The sequence below is a fragment of the Impatiens glandulifera genome, chromosome 5 (assembly GCF_907164915.1).
Source record: "Impatiens glandulifera chromosome 5, dImpGla2.1, whole genome shotgun sequence".
NCBI lineage: Eukaryota > Viridiplantae > Streptophyta > Magnoliopsida > Ericales > Balsaminaceae > Impatiens > Impatiens glandulifera.
In genome coordinates, this window is record NC_061866.1 from 10,262,551 (window position 1) to 10,277,036 (window position 14,486).

At 35.6% G+C, this 14,486-nt stretch overlaps 2 protein-coding genes and 1 non-coding gene across 3 annotated transcripts; 2 read left to right on the top strand and 1 right to left on the bottom strand.

The window, feature by feature from the left end:
* The first annotated feature begins 5,335 nt into the window (after positions 1–5,335).
* On the top strand, positions 5,336–5,719 carry LOC124938994 (pentatricopeptide repeat-containing protein DWY1, chloroplastic-like). The gene has a single exon (XM_047479513.1). The coding sequence runs from the start codon at positions 5,336–5,338 to the stop codon at positions 5,717–5,719; it is 384 nt and encodes a 127-aa protein (XP_047335469.1).
* A 2,254-nt stretch (positions 5,720–7,973) lies between these two features.
* Positions 7,974–10,943, bottom strand: LOC124940126 (18S rRNA (guanine-N(7))-methyltransferase RID2-like). Its single transcript, XM_047480610.1, has 9 exons — positions 10,677–10,943; positions 10,522–10,597; positions 10,354–10,437; positions 10,173–10,228; positions 9,693–9,749; positions 9,263–9,312; positions 8,883–9,035; positions 8,398–8,503; positions 7,974–8,313 (listed from the first exon to the last, which is right to left on the bottom strand). Exons 1-9 carry the CDS (start codon positions 10,770–10,772, stop codon positions 8,149–8,151), a joined length of 843 nt encoding a protein of 280 aa, XP_047336566.1. The 5' UTR covers positions 10,773–10,943; the 3' UTR covers positions 7,974–8,148.
* A 3,471-nt stretch (positions 10,944–14,414) lies between these two features.
* Positions 14,415–14,486, top strand: TRNAP-UGG. Its single transcript has one exon. It is a non-coding gene; the product is annotated as a tRNA-Pro (tRNA).

Sequence of the window (14,486 nt, forward strand, 5' to 3'; positions counted from 1 at the left end):
TTCCCCCCAGGGTAGAAAAGATTCGTCCTCGAATCTGGAACCGCATCATCCTCATCAGAAGAAGACTCACCCACAAAAGGAACAAGATGCTTCACATTGAACACATCAGAGGTACGCACATGGCTGGGAAGGCGTAAACGATAAGCATTGGGGTTGATCTTCTCCACAATCTCAACAGGACCAATCTTCTTAGCAGCAAGCTTGCTATATTCATGAGCTGGAAAACGATCCTTAGTCAGAATAGCCCACACAAAGTCACCAACTTCAAAATCAACAGCACGCCTTCTCGAATCAGCCTTCTCCTTGTACTTGGCAGTAGCAGCAACCAAGCGGTCATGAGTGGTCTGATGAACCTGAGCCAACTGACCAACAAAATCCGCAGCAGTGGAATGAGGACGCACCTTGCTGGGCAGCGCTAACAAATCAAGAGGAGCACGCGGAGACAGCCCGTAAATCACATGGAAAGGACTGAAACCAGTGGAGCGATTAACAGCATGATTGTGAGCAAACTCGGCCTGAGGCAGCTTCAGATCCCAAGCCTTAGGATGATCCCCAACTAAACTGCGCAGAAGGTTCCCCAAAGACCTATTAACAACTTCAGTTTGGCCATCAGTTTGCGGGTGATAGGCACTGCTAAAATTCAGCTGAGTATTAACCAAACGCCAAAGACTCCTCCAAAAGTGACTCACAAAGCGAGTGTCCCGATCAGAAACTATGGAGGCAGGAAGTCCATGAAGGCGATACACATCCCTGAAATAAAGTTGTGCAACAGCCACAGCATCAGAGGTTTTCTTGCAGGGAATGAAATGAACCATCTTCGAGAATCGGTCAACCACCACAAAAATCGAATCAGAACCACGCTGGGTACGTGGCAGCCCAAGGACAAAATCCATACTGACATCAGACCATGGTTGAGTGGGAATAGGCAGAGGCAAGTATAACCCGGCATTAGTCGAAGCGCCCTTAGCCAACTGACAAACACGACAACGAGCAACAAAACGCCCCACCTCTTTGCGCATCGAAGGCCAGAAATAAGAAGCTGCAAGAAGCTGGAAGGTACGATCACGCCCAACATGGCCTTCTTTGTTGATAGCACGACTATCAATGCACATACGCCAAGACCCATCCTTTTTTGGGGTAAGAAGGGCCGGAACAGCACAGGGACTAAGGCTCTCTCGAATGTGTCCCTTAGCCAGCAAGTCCTCCACCTGTCTACGCAACTCTTCATGTTCTTTGGGACTCATGCGGTAATGAGGACGGTTGGGTAGGGCAGCACCTGGAACCAAGTCAATGTGATGCTGGATATCACGCAAAGGAGGCAAGGCACAAGGCAGATTCTCAGGAAAAACATCTGCAAACTCCTGTAACAGCGGCTGCACTGGAATAAGCACCTCAGAACTAGCACCACAGGTAATCAGCGAACAAAATAGAGCAAACACCATGCCCGATTCGACCATGGCGGTCTGAAAAGGACCCCGAGACAACAAGGTGGTAGGGGGGGACGCATGATGAGTGGGGGTAGCACCCTTCTTGGGCTGATTTGGCATCAACACAATCTTGGTACCATGAAATAAGAACGTGTAGGTATTAGCACGCCCATCATGTATAACAGAATGATCAAACTGCCAAGGGCGACCAAGTAAAAGGTGACAAGCATCCATAGGAACCACATCACAATATACAGCATCACGATAATGGGAACCAATGGAAAAATTAACAAGTACGCGCTTGGAAACTGTAACATCCGTACCTTGACTCAGCCAGGACAGACGATAAGGCTTGGGATGAGGTTCAGTGGACAGACCCAGCTTCGAAACTGCAACCTCAGAAATCACATTCTCACAACTCCCAGCATCAATGATGAAGGTGCAAACTTTGCCACCGATGGTACAAGTGGAATGGAACAGATTATTACGTAACCACTCGTTGTCAGGAGCACGAGGGGTTAAACATGATCGACGAATCACCAAAAGGGGGCCAACATCACCAGAAACATACTCCTCCGCTGCCTCATCATCATAAACATCATACACTGGCGCTGAATCTGAAGGAAGAGCAGAGTCAGGATCATCCACCTCAGTAAAAAGACCACGATTGGTGGACTTTGGGTTGCGACACTCTGTTTGGCGATGGCCAACTTCACCACAATTGAAACAACGCAAGCCACCGGGACGTCCCTGCGGGGGGGCTGTAGTGCCGCGAGGGGGGGCTGGGGTGGGATGGGCCGGCTGGGAAGAAGAATCAATGCCACTAGTGGGGACAACCTGTTTTCCAAAGCTACCCGAACCGCGCCTGGCTAGCTGTTTCTCAGCCTGTGAAGCACGCTGATGTGCCTCAGAAACAGTCAAGGGATCAAACATATTCAAAATATCCTGCAACTGGAGGCGAAGACCACCAATATAACAAGAAACCAACTGGAGAGGGGACTCAGACAGGTCAACACGAGCCACAAAGGTGTAAAACTCAGTGGAATAGTCATCCACGGAACGAGAACCCTGACGAAGATTCTGGAACCGCTGGTACAGGTTACGTTCGTAATTATATGGTAGAAACGCAGCCCCAATATGCTTCCTGAATTTGTCCCAATTCGTGAGCTTTGCCTTACCATGACGAACACGTGTCTGTTTCAACTGCTGCCACCATGCTTGTGCACGACCATGTAAGCGGATCGTAACAAGGGGTACACGACGATCTGCAGGAACTTCCTTGAAATCCAGAATCTCTTCAACCTGAGAAAGCCAATCAATAAACTCTTCCGGTGATAGACTACCATCGAACTTAGGGATGTCCACCCTGAAAGCCTGCTCCCAGCGATGATTGGGGCGTTCAGGGGATCGATTCCGAAGACCACCGAGAGGGTTTTCATCTGTCATCGTAACATCATCTTCAGGGTGGTGCATGTGCATAGATGCATCCATCCGTTGCGTCAACCATTCAACCTGCCGCCTCAAATCGTCGTTATCACGGCGAAACTCAGCGTTTTCACGTCGCAACTCAGCAAGGTCACCATCATCAGCATCAGGGGTAGGGTTGCGCGGCTGTCTTCGGGGCGGCATACCTCAGGGTCGACTGGAAACTGATACCAACTGATGCAGCGTGCGTGGCTAGGATGAACCTTTATCAAGATTCGTTGATTCTTACGAATACCGAAAGTCGATAGATATTGAGGAAACCTCGTTTTCTAATTAATAATCTTCCCCTAACAAAGTGTTTTAAGATTCTTTTAAATACTCAAACCCTAGCTTGCAAAAGAAATAAACAATTTTTAATAAATTGCAAAAAACACCCGAAACTAATAAAAAATGCGATTTTGAGCCCCTAAACGTTTCCGCCCGAAAAACACTAGGCAATCGTCGAAATCTGACACTTGCGAGATATTTTCGGATGCTGCAACTTTCGCATAAACGCCTCTTCGACTCGCACCGCATCACCGCGTATTTTAAAACCTTGCAAAAAAAAACAAATTCGATTCCAATGGTTATATTATTATATTCCCAACTAACATACAAATACGACTAATAATAAACTTTCAAGCCAACCAATAATGATAATAACAATTTAAATTTCAACTATTGAAACCATTCTTTGACACTGAGTTTATTAATACAAATTCAGACTATTTCAAACCATTCACATAAACTACTCAACATTCACACAAAACAATTTTTCACCCTAAAACCATTTCATACTCAGCAGGCTAGAGGAAAACGATAAAAAAACAAAAACTCACTCACCTAAATATAGAATGTAATGAAGACGTTGGCTGAATGCTAAAGACGTCGTTGGGGGAGGGGAAGCGTTCGGCGTTGCTTGGGGAGTCAGGGATAATCGGTTGCGTTGATTGGGGAGTCGGGGGAGGGGAAGCGCGCAGAAACGCGGTCAGGGAGAAGAAAAGAAAAGAAGGAAAAAGAAGAAAAAAAGAAAAATATATTAAGGGATGGATCATTGGGAAATTTGACGAAATGACCATCAAGATTGAGGTATTTGCATCTGTGGTCACCCACTAATTTATATTGTTCTGGAGACCACTTTACTTTTTTTGGACAAAAATACCTTTATCGCGTAACGCGAAGTGGAAAAGTTTTATATAAATATTCAATTTTTTTTTATTTCTTTCTCTCTACTCGTTGTTCTCTCTTAGAGGCAGCGGCGGGAGCAGTGGAACACATCATACAGATAGATACCATTATAATATCATATGTAATCATACAGATCGATATGTTCTTGTTTCCATCTTCATTTCAAAACCCTAAATTGATTTATGTTCTTTTTTCCTTCATCTTCATTTCAAAACCCTTAAACAATTTATGTTATTATTTTTATTATCTTCATTTCAAACCCTAAATTGATTTATGTTTTTATTTGCATTATCTTAATGTGAAACCCTAAAATTGATTTATGTTCTTATTGTTCATATTGGTTCATATTTTGTTCATCTTTTTGTTCATATTGGTTTTCATATTCGATGAGACTTCACGTTTCGCAAAGGGTTTCACGTTTCATTTGATGCTCATATGAATGAATTTCATCATTTCTTTATCATATTTGATAGATTTCTTTTCTTTTCTTTATCAAACGCGAAGCCCTTCGTTTGATGCTCATATAAATTTATATGAGCATTTATGCCTTCATAAATTTGCCCTTGATACTTTACTAATTCAAATTAGTTGTCTGCTCTATTACCAGTTTTAACTTTGGAGTTGCTTGTTTTGGATTTAGATTACAATCTTATGATAATTGATGATTACAAAATAACATCATTTGATTGCGTTATCGTTGCAAGCCTTCCTACGGCCATATCCATTGCAGAGCAAACAAAGAAGCCATCTTTAAGCATCAATGTTTCCTCTCTCCACGCCAAGCAAGTTCACGCTCTTATGGTCAAAACCTCTCAATTATCTGAATCTTATCTTCTCAACCGTTTAGCCGAAGTCTACTCCATTTCCGACAACGGAAACCTTAAAGATGCCGAAAGAATCGTATTATCTATGAAGGAACCTTCCACTTTCGCATGGAACACTCTCATTAGAGGTAACACTAAAAGGAAACAACCACAAAAAGCAATTTCAATTTACATTTCGATGTTATCCAATTATGTACTGCCTGATAATTACACTTTCACGCTAGTCCTTAAAGTGTGCACTGAGTTGTCACTTTCAGATATAGGAAAACAAATTCATGCCCAGATTATTAAATTGAGGAACGAATCTGGGTTATTCGTTGTAACAAGCTGATTCATTTCTATGTCGTGTCTAGATCAGTTACTGATGCACGTAAGGTATTCGATAGAAGTCCAGAGTTAGATATTGTTAATTGGAACACAATGCTGTAAGGCATGAACGAAAGAAAGAAATTTATGAAATGGTTCATGAGATGGGGAAAAAGGTTAAAGGAAGCTGGACACGAGCACGAGACTGACCAGGTTTTGCTTGATATAGAAGACGAAGAAACGAAGCAGATATCATTGGGTCATCACAACGAGAAATTGGCGATTGCGTTTGGGTTTGTTAGCACGAGACCTGGGACGACAATTCGGGTGATTAAGAATTTGAGAATATGTGGCGATTGTCATTCTTTGTTCAAGATATTTTCGGGTATCTATGGACGAGATATCATTGTTAGGGATTCTAGCCGGTTTCATTACTTTGGGAATGTTCTTGTTCTTGTTTGGACTGTTGGTGATACTATATATACAATGAGTTCAATTGTAAAAGTGTGATACACAACCTATTTGAATCCAAATGAGATCATATATTCAAAACCAAAGCAATCAACAATGAACATAATATTTTCAAAATTAACACACTCCTTGTTCTCTCCTGAGAGAACATAACATAATGGATTATGTATATACACAATACCACACTAGCTCCTAATCAATCAAGCAAATAAAAAACAAATGACTGCTACAAATATATTCATCGAGATGTGAACGATCCAAAGGGTTGAACGAAATGTTATTCTTCAACATTCAAAGGGTTGAACGATCTCTTCTAAACCACCACAAATACATACAGCTGATGCCCTGCTACGCCACTTTTGCCTCCTTCAATTCCATAGATGAAGAATATTCATGGACAGCATTAACATTACTATTGCCACAAATCCGATAACTCATTCACTTCGGATTCCAGAATGCCAGATAGAAGATCAAACAACAGTGAACTTCTTGAATCCCAGCTCGAACCTATTGTTTCTCAATATATATTCAACAAGTTAAGTGAAAACTTGTGTAAAAAGGTAATTAATTAGATTGTTTTTTACCTCCTTTGGATCACTAGCATCCATACAATAACAGCGTCAATTGCATCTTGATTTCCATCTGAGATGTCATGGTAGACATCAAAATTACAGTATCTACATCTACTCCTCTGAAAATTACATGAACACAAAGAATGACTTCATTCAACATTTTTATGAAGAAATTCAAAACAAGAAAATCATGTCCAACAATAAATTACATCAATAAAGTTTTTATTCACAAAACGAGGTTCATGTCCAAAATGAGAAGCCCTTCGCGTAACGGGAAGCCCTTCGCGTAACGGGAAGCCCTTCGCGTAACGGGAAGCCCTTCACGTAATGGGAAGGTCAGTCGTGAAAATCAAATAAATCTTCCTTAAAACAAAACCGAATCAGAGCATCATCAACTGCAAACATTATCATCGAAAAGATGAACAACCAAGATGAACAATAAGAAAACTTAATGGTTTAGGTTTAAAGATGAACATAATGAAAATAATAACATAAATTGATCTAACCACATGATATTAGAACGAGTTTTCGTTATCGATCTATATAATGTGTTCGTTTAGGGTTAAGGTTCCGTCGCCTCCGTGACGCTGTGGCGTCGTGAGAAGAGAGAGAAAGGAAATGAAGGAAATGAAAAAATCTGAGTATTTATACAAAATATAATTCACTTCGCGAAATGCGAAGTCCCTTCGCGTGACGCGAAAAGGGTATTTTCGTTCAAAAAAAATAAAGTGGTCACAAAATCAATTTAAATTATCGGGTGACTACGGATACAAAATATATGCATCTTTAGGGTCATTTCGTCAAATTTCCCGATCATTTGCAAGGCCTAAAAGTTCATTTTCACAAATAATTACGAGACTTTATTATTTTGGAATTTTTATATTTTATGGGTCATTACGTCAAATTTCCCATTAGGTGATAGCAAAGTTTAATAGAGGTCCCTTAATGATTTAATAGTTTACAAATTTTATATAAAGTATCTTCAATCAATTATTCTGATAACATTTTTTAAAATGATAAAATGTAGAGCACTTACATTGAATTATATAAAATTATTATTTTTTTTTTTTTGTTAAGATTGTATAAATTCCGAAATGCTCAATTAGTACGAGTCTATTCGGTCTTACAAGTAATTAACCTGACATAAATATTTGTGTCCTTCATTTTATTTTATCTTGATTCTGCTCCCAATCACTAATAAACATAATTAAATATATAAAATCATTAACAAATTTATTTATTTTTTATATTTTATAAAAAAATATAAATTTATTTATTTATAATAATATAAAATCTTAAAATATAATAATATAATAATTTTAACAAAAGTTTTTTTTTAGTTTTAAAAAATAATTAACTTTCCTAAAACCAAATTAAACGGGAATGATTGTAAAAATATATCCAAATTAAATTTTGAGAAAAGATGGAGTCATAGTTTCAATGGTCGAGTTCTGAATTGAATTTTATTTCCAGATTCACCTTATTTTATGATGAATATATACTACTTTGCTTGTTTGTGATGATTATGTGTTTGAATTGCTGCTGAATTCAGATACTGATAATGATGGTTCTGCTTCATCTTCCTCTATTGCCAATTTTTGTTCATCTTCATCCTTACAAAGAAATAGAGAAAGCAGCAAGCAACCAACTATTTCTCCTAGAAACAGAGACAATAATAATCAATCAAGTAAAATTTAACCTAACTAATCAATTACACAGAATTAGCATACAATAGATTGATTTTCATCTCATAAGTAAATAAAAAACAAGCTTCAATCATTAAATATATCACAACTGACTTCTGTTGTAAATCAACATCCAAAAAAATGAATAAATCTTAAAATAAAGTTTCTTAATAAAATAATATTTGAATAACAAAAATAACAATGTTTTCTTTCAGAATCGATCTTTCCTTTTGCGTGCTGTGTACTTTGAATCTGATGGAACAGCGTTACCTTTCCTCCTCATCTGTTCCTTCTTTCGAATTACCCATTCTTTTCCACCCTTCCCATTCTTTGTTGTTAACTTTCTCCTTTTACTATTCCTCTCCGAGTTTAAGACCTATTTGTCAAAACATTTTTCAGTCAATATAATAATATGTTTGAGATTTTATATGAAAACTCTTTAAAGATGGAGGAATCTCACCGTTTGATCGTCGTCGTCTTCATCTTTTGCTTTTGGGGTCACAGCAGTGCTCAAGGATTGGGGAGGTCCACAAGTAAGCACAATGTATTCTTTTCTACTCTTTGTACTGTTGTTAAAACATATTAAATATCAAAACTTGTAATAAAAATAAACACAAAAATGTGTCATAAATCAGAATGAAAAAATGAGAAAGAAATCAAATGAAGGATAGGGACTAGGGAGAAAGGTCTATGTTTGTTAAAGGGTTGGAACTCTTTAGCTGTCTTTTAACATGCTCTGTTTTACATTTCACTTTTTCTACAGCTAATCTTTTCGGTAAATGATGGTTTTCTGTTTCTTTTTCACATTCATATATATTTATGGGCATGAATGAGAGCAGCCTATTTGTTACTGCTATCTTTAAAAGAGCATGAAAGATACAATTTAGTGCTTTCAATTATTTTCTATGAAAATAATGTTTATAATTTATTATTTTAAATGCATACCTGTGAGGGAAGTCAATAACAACACCACCAGAAAATCCAACTCGCATAGCAGAACTGAGTATTAGTTCACGCTGGGCAATGTCCTTTGGATATACTTGTAAAACTGCTCTTGCTCCTCTTGCCAAACTTCTATATAGAGTATCAAAGAAAGCCCTGAAAGCAAGCATAAGCATAAGATCAGTTCAATCTCACTACTAGTTGTCACGTCTTAGAAATAAAAGAACGAGACATTTAAAAGAAAAATGTTTAAACACTGTCGAAATTCTGCTCATTTCTGGCCTACTATGTTTTCCATTTAAAGCGGTTTATAGCCCAAACTGTCAAAATAGTTTCATAATATATATATCAATAATAAGACAATTCAGTCAAAGATAGCCTACTTCAGTCGGAGACGAGGCTCATGATATGACTTGTCAGCATTGCATAACCACTGTTTGATTAATCAAAGAAGAAATATAAGTTAGTATGAAATTTATCAAGCTACAGCAGATAAAAAAAGGTTGAATCAATTTCTCCATACAAAATCTCGTCACTTCAACAAGACGACAAAAGAAACCAAGCAGCAAATAGGATGACTAGAAAAAGAGTTGAGTGGAGGAATCAGATCATAAAAGAATGATATGTTGTCTTATCTCATTCTCCCTCGGTTATTGTTATATTCATGTTATTTGAATTTTTAAAATTTATTGCTCGCAAATAATATGTCATAAATATGCTCTTCTAAAGACAACAATCTTTCTCTATAAAAATAACATCTGGTCATGCAAGGGGAGAAGTAGAGATAGTGAGATTGGAAATAAATATACTAACCTGAACAGCCGAAATGCTGATGGCACCATCAAGAATTCCATTTCGAAGCCCTAAACCCTAAAAACATACAAGATAAATATTCTGCTTTAGAATAGAGAATCCACAGCTGAGAGATATTATGGATGGTGTTTCATTTTTTTAAGGATAAATTTAAGACTTGAAGTACTTAAGTTAAAAGGCCCTATTTATTATACCCATAATTCACCTAACATAGTTTTTTCAGCAAATCTAAAAACTTTCATAAAAACTCCTTTAAAAGAAAAAACTTGAATACAAGTGCCAACAAGAACTAATTCTGCAGCTTACATCGAATATTAACAGGTGAAAACCTAGAATAGTTAATTTTTCATCCAATGATACAGTTGAAGAAGAAGAATTGGACAAAGTTAAATGCTATGTCAAATTTCATTCAAATCAAGCAATAAATCACCTAACTAAATTTTCATATTGAAGTGAAAAGATAAAAAGTTAGTTCACTACCACACCCATGTCAGCAAGTACGAGGTCCCCTTCCACTTCCCGTTCTAATGCAACATCTGGATGTTCAAAGTTCAAACAGTTACAACTTATATATGATGGCATATGATATATGGTAAAGAACACAGACAAGTACAAAAAAAAGACTAAAATAGAATAATGTTGAAATCCCAAGATCACATACTAAGCATTGACTGTGAAATATCCATGCCAATCCAATGGTGACCATTCTCAGACAATGTCTCTCCACTAAGTCCTGATCCACAACCTACAACAATACATGAACATCCCAACTTTTATTCCAATGATTCAGATACATATGGATGGCGATAGGGATATAATGGGTTCTCACCAATATCAAGAAGCAATCTAGGAATTCCATCATTGGGTAAAGCAAGAAGTTCTAGAGCCCTCCCTGTGAGTTGTTCCTAAGACATCATGAAAGTAAATTTAATACCTTTTATAAATAAAATAGAAAGAATTGGTATAAAGATGCAAAATTGTTACCTGAATATCGATTATACGTGAAGAAGAAGTGTATTTGCGAGCTTCATCATCGTTGTAGAATATCTCGGGAGGCGCTTGCACTTCGGGCCTCGACATCTTCAGTTCGTGAATCCTGCTGCTGTTGATGATCCTCTGCTTCAATTGAGGATGTTCCTCGTGGAGCTGAAACAGAGAGAATCGAGGGATAATAATGATCCTCCTTAGAAGTACCGATTCCGCCGCAACAACAGCCGCCAGACAACCAGCCTATGAAATAATCAAAACTGCTCTGTAATTTTATTATTTGGGCTTTTATACTGTATCTGGGCCTCACCACAACAAACCCAATGCATTTATTTTTTAAATTATTATTTAATAAATAAAAATAAGATAAATAAGTTGCATTGCCTATTTTGGTTTGTAAGAATAATGCATTATTGAAAAAGAAAAAAAAAACATATATTAAGATGAAGCTGGAAAGCAATTAAGTAATATATATATTTAGTCAACTTAAACCATTCCAAAATTAGTACGGTGCGAAAAAATTTTACCGGTTCAACGGTTCAGTTAACCGATTTTTTACCGGTTAAACGAATTGGTTTTCGGTTGAACTATTTTTTAGCGGTAATAATTTAATCATATATATATTTATATTAGTTATATATTATAAATAATATTTAATAATATATATTAGTTAATTTTAAATTTTTTTTTTATAAAATTAATTTTTTTTAATAATTTTTATGATTATAAGTTTAAAAATAAAAATTTTAAAATATACTAATATATTGTAACACTAATATAATATATTATAACATATTTCTAAATATATTTGAAATATTATTATAATATATTATATTATAATAATAATATAATATATTATAAAATTGATTAAAAAAAATATGGCGTAAACAAGATTTTGAAAAAAAGTTCATTTTAAATGTTTAATATTTAATTTAAAAAATTAAAGTTCACGATTAAAATGTTAAACTGGTTAACCAACCGAAACCAGTAAAATCGATACTAATCTTGATCGATTAACCAATTAATAAATAAAAGATAAAACCGAATTTAACCGACCATACCCAAAACAAACTACAAAGTGTTACGTCTCTTCAATAAATAAATAAATAAATAAATGAATAAATAATAAATAATATATATATATATATATATATATATATATATATATACATATATATATATATATATATATATATATATATATATATATATATATATATATATATATATATATATATATATATATACTCCTTTCCATTTGTCTTTTTTTTAATAAATAAAATAAGAGAATAGTCAGTAAAGTGCTTCTTAATTTTAAAATGAAGGACATCTTTTACATTTTAAGAATAAAAATTAAAAATTAAATGCTTGATTATTTATTTGAAATGATGGTACCAGTTATTTTTGTAAGTGAATGTTTTACAAAATTACTTATTCTATTATCTTATCATTTAAATGTCTTAAATAAAGGATTGTATATTGTAGTGATAAGTAAATGGTGATTTTTGAAATATTAAAATAAGTCTCTTCAACTTTAAAACCCTCTTTTTATTACATCAAATATAAAGTACATGATTTTTTTATTACTTAAAAAAAAATAGAACATGCAACATGGAAAGATAGAAAACACATACTTGAGCAGGAAGGAAGGACAAGTTCTCTCCTGCAGATTCTTCAAGAACAGTAATTAATTAACAAAGGAATGTCATGCTTAAACCAAATGAGAGACTTTAAAAACAGGAATTCTTTCTTACCATATAAGTTGCTTTGTGCGTCAAAGAAAAGTAATGCAAAAAAGCTGAATGTGCTTATGATCCTCATCAGTTTATCAAGTAAAACTTGTATAATAAATTCATAAACAGTTACAGTCTTACAGATCCCTGAAGGAGAGGGAACTTTGTGTTCGTTTCAAGGAGGGAGCTCATGAATGAGTTGTGATATTAATCTTGGCAAGTGTAATGTCAATCAATACAAGTAAGATTTTTCCAGTGACTTCAGGTACTGCTATCTCAACATTGGAAAGCAAATTCTGTCTATGGCGTGGTGCACAAGATCCTCCTGATACATCTCTTGAGAAGTTATGTGGCAAGCCAACATTACGAGAAAGATTATCCAAGACTTTCCATTTGAAAGGATTTCCAGGCTTGCTTCTGACAAACAAACTCGGGAAGTCTATCAACAACAAAAGCAACACGAAAACCACTTTTCTTCTTCACGAGGAAAAAAAATGTGTTTTGTTCTGAAAAATCATATGAATCTGGTCCATATTCAGTTTCAGAACTTTCAGATTTACAAGATGAAAGTGCCTGCGCACTGTCATTGCTACAAGAGATATGAACAAACCAAGAGCCTGGGACTAGGGTGATAATTCAATAGCAGTGGTTCCCCCAAATCATTTTTTGCATATAGAGAAACTAACTAAAGATAACCACAAACTGATGAATTCCACCACTTTCAGTGTACTTAACCTGTAGATGTAAAGATCATGTATAAGGTATAAATCAATTAACAAATCTTCTAAGGCCTAGGACAACTGGCCAATTAAATTTCAAGATAGGGAGGAAAGCGCTAAATAAGTTGACATAAGGAAAGTAAAATCCTCTATAATTCTAATAATTCTAAGTTCATAGTGGATATAAAACCGTTACAGATACCCTTAATTCAAAAAAAGATTGAAAACACTGGTGCTTCTTTATGATAAAACACTGGTGTTTCTTTATGATAACCGTTATTGAATATGTATATTAGTAACGGTTTAATATAGCCGTTACTGATATCTTAATAACAGTAACGGTTATATTAAACCCGTTACTAATAAAATTTATAAGGGCGTTATAGCGCCCTTACTAAGTTACCGAATGCTACTTTTCTACTAGTGAAATCCTTCAACAAAAATAACTTTTAATGATGGATTCAAGAAACTGTCTAGATTCAAGTTTCACATACTACACTACAGCATAATAAAGCATTTGAAGATGGAATCAAGTAGTCATCGTCTCATATGAGAACTACTACGCAGTTCTGCAGAATCTAGATTAAGGAGGAGTGCAATAGACCTCATTGGATTGGAGAAGAAAATTGAAGACAAAACCACATATATAAATATATACATCTCACCACACAATTTCTTCCATGGTTCAAAAGTTCAAACCTTGTTCCATATTGATCATTTTGTGCCAGTAATAACTGATTTAAGTGAGTGTTAGAAGAGGAAGAAGAAACTATGCATTCTCCTGGACTGGTTTGACCCTGTTTATAAGGTGTGGTAGAGAAATAATCTCTGCATGCAAATAACCCTGGTATGATCTCAAATTGAGAGAAAATTGCATGCAGATTATTAGGAGGGAAAATGACATATCAAAAAGCAGATAATATCTCTACATTTGGCCCAGGTATATATATCAAAAAGCAGCATATATCAAATAATTATTGCATCTAAAACATAGTTGAAGTAGAGAAATGGCATAACCATTGACTGCATTACCACTGCATGATCATATGTCATTCTGCAGATATGATAATTCTAAAGAGAAGACAAAATGAGGTAAATATGCTCCATACAAGCAATTCAAAGAATCAAAACAGTGGAATCAGGTTTAGAAAAATAATGTCATTTATATATGCATTTATTTTGTGAGCAAACCCATCCAATTTAAATGCATGGACAACAAAAGAGGAAAGTCAACTTCAACACAAACAATGTTTAAAACTAAATATGGATGTAAACAAGCAACAGGGCATTTGGTCTAGTGGTATGATTCTCGCTTTGGGTGCGAGAGGTCCCGAGTTCGATTCTCGGAATGCCCC

Excerpts from the sequence above, each read along its gene's own strand:
- LOC124938994 (XM_047479513.1), top strand. The coding sequence starts at position 5,336 with ATGAACGAAAGAAAGAAATTTATGAAATGGTTCATGAGATGGGGAAAA.
- LOC124940126 (XM_047480610.1), bottom strand. The coding sequence starts at position 10,772 with ATGTCGAGGCCCGAAGTGCAAGCGCCTCCCGAGATATTCTACAACGAT. Across the intron at positions 10,438-10,521 it reads TAGATTGCTTCTTGATATTG|GTTGTGGATCAGGACTTAGT; the intron begins GTGAGAACCCAT and ends GTATTGTTGTAG. Across the intron at positions 9,313-9,692 it reads TCAGCATTTCGGCTGTTCAG|TGGTTATGCAATGCTGACAA; the intron begins GTTAGTATATTT and ends TTAATCAAACAG.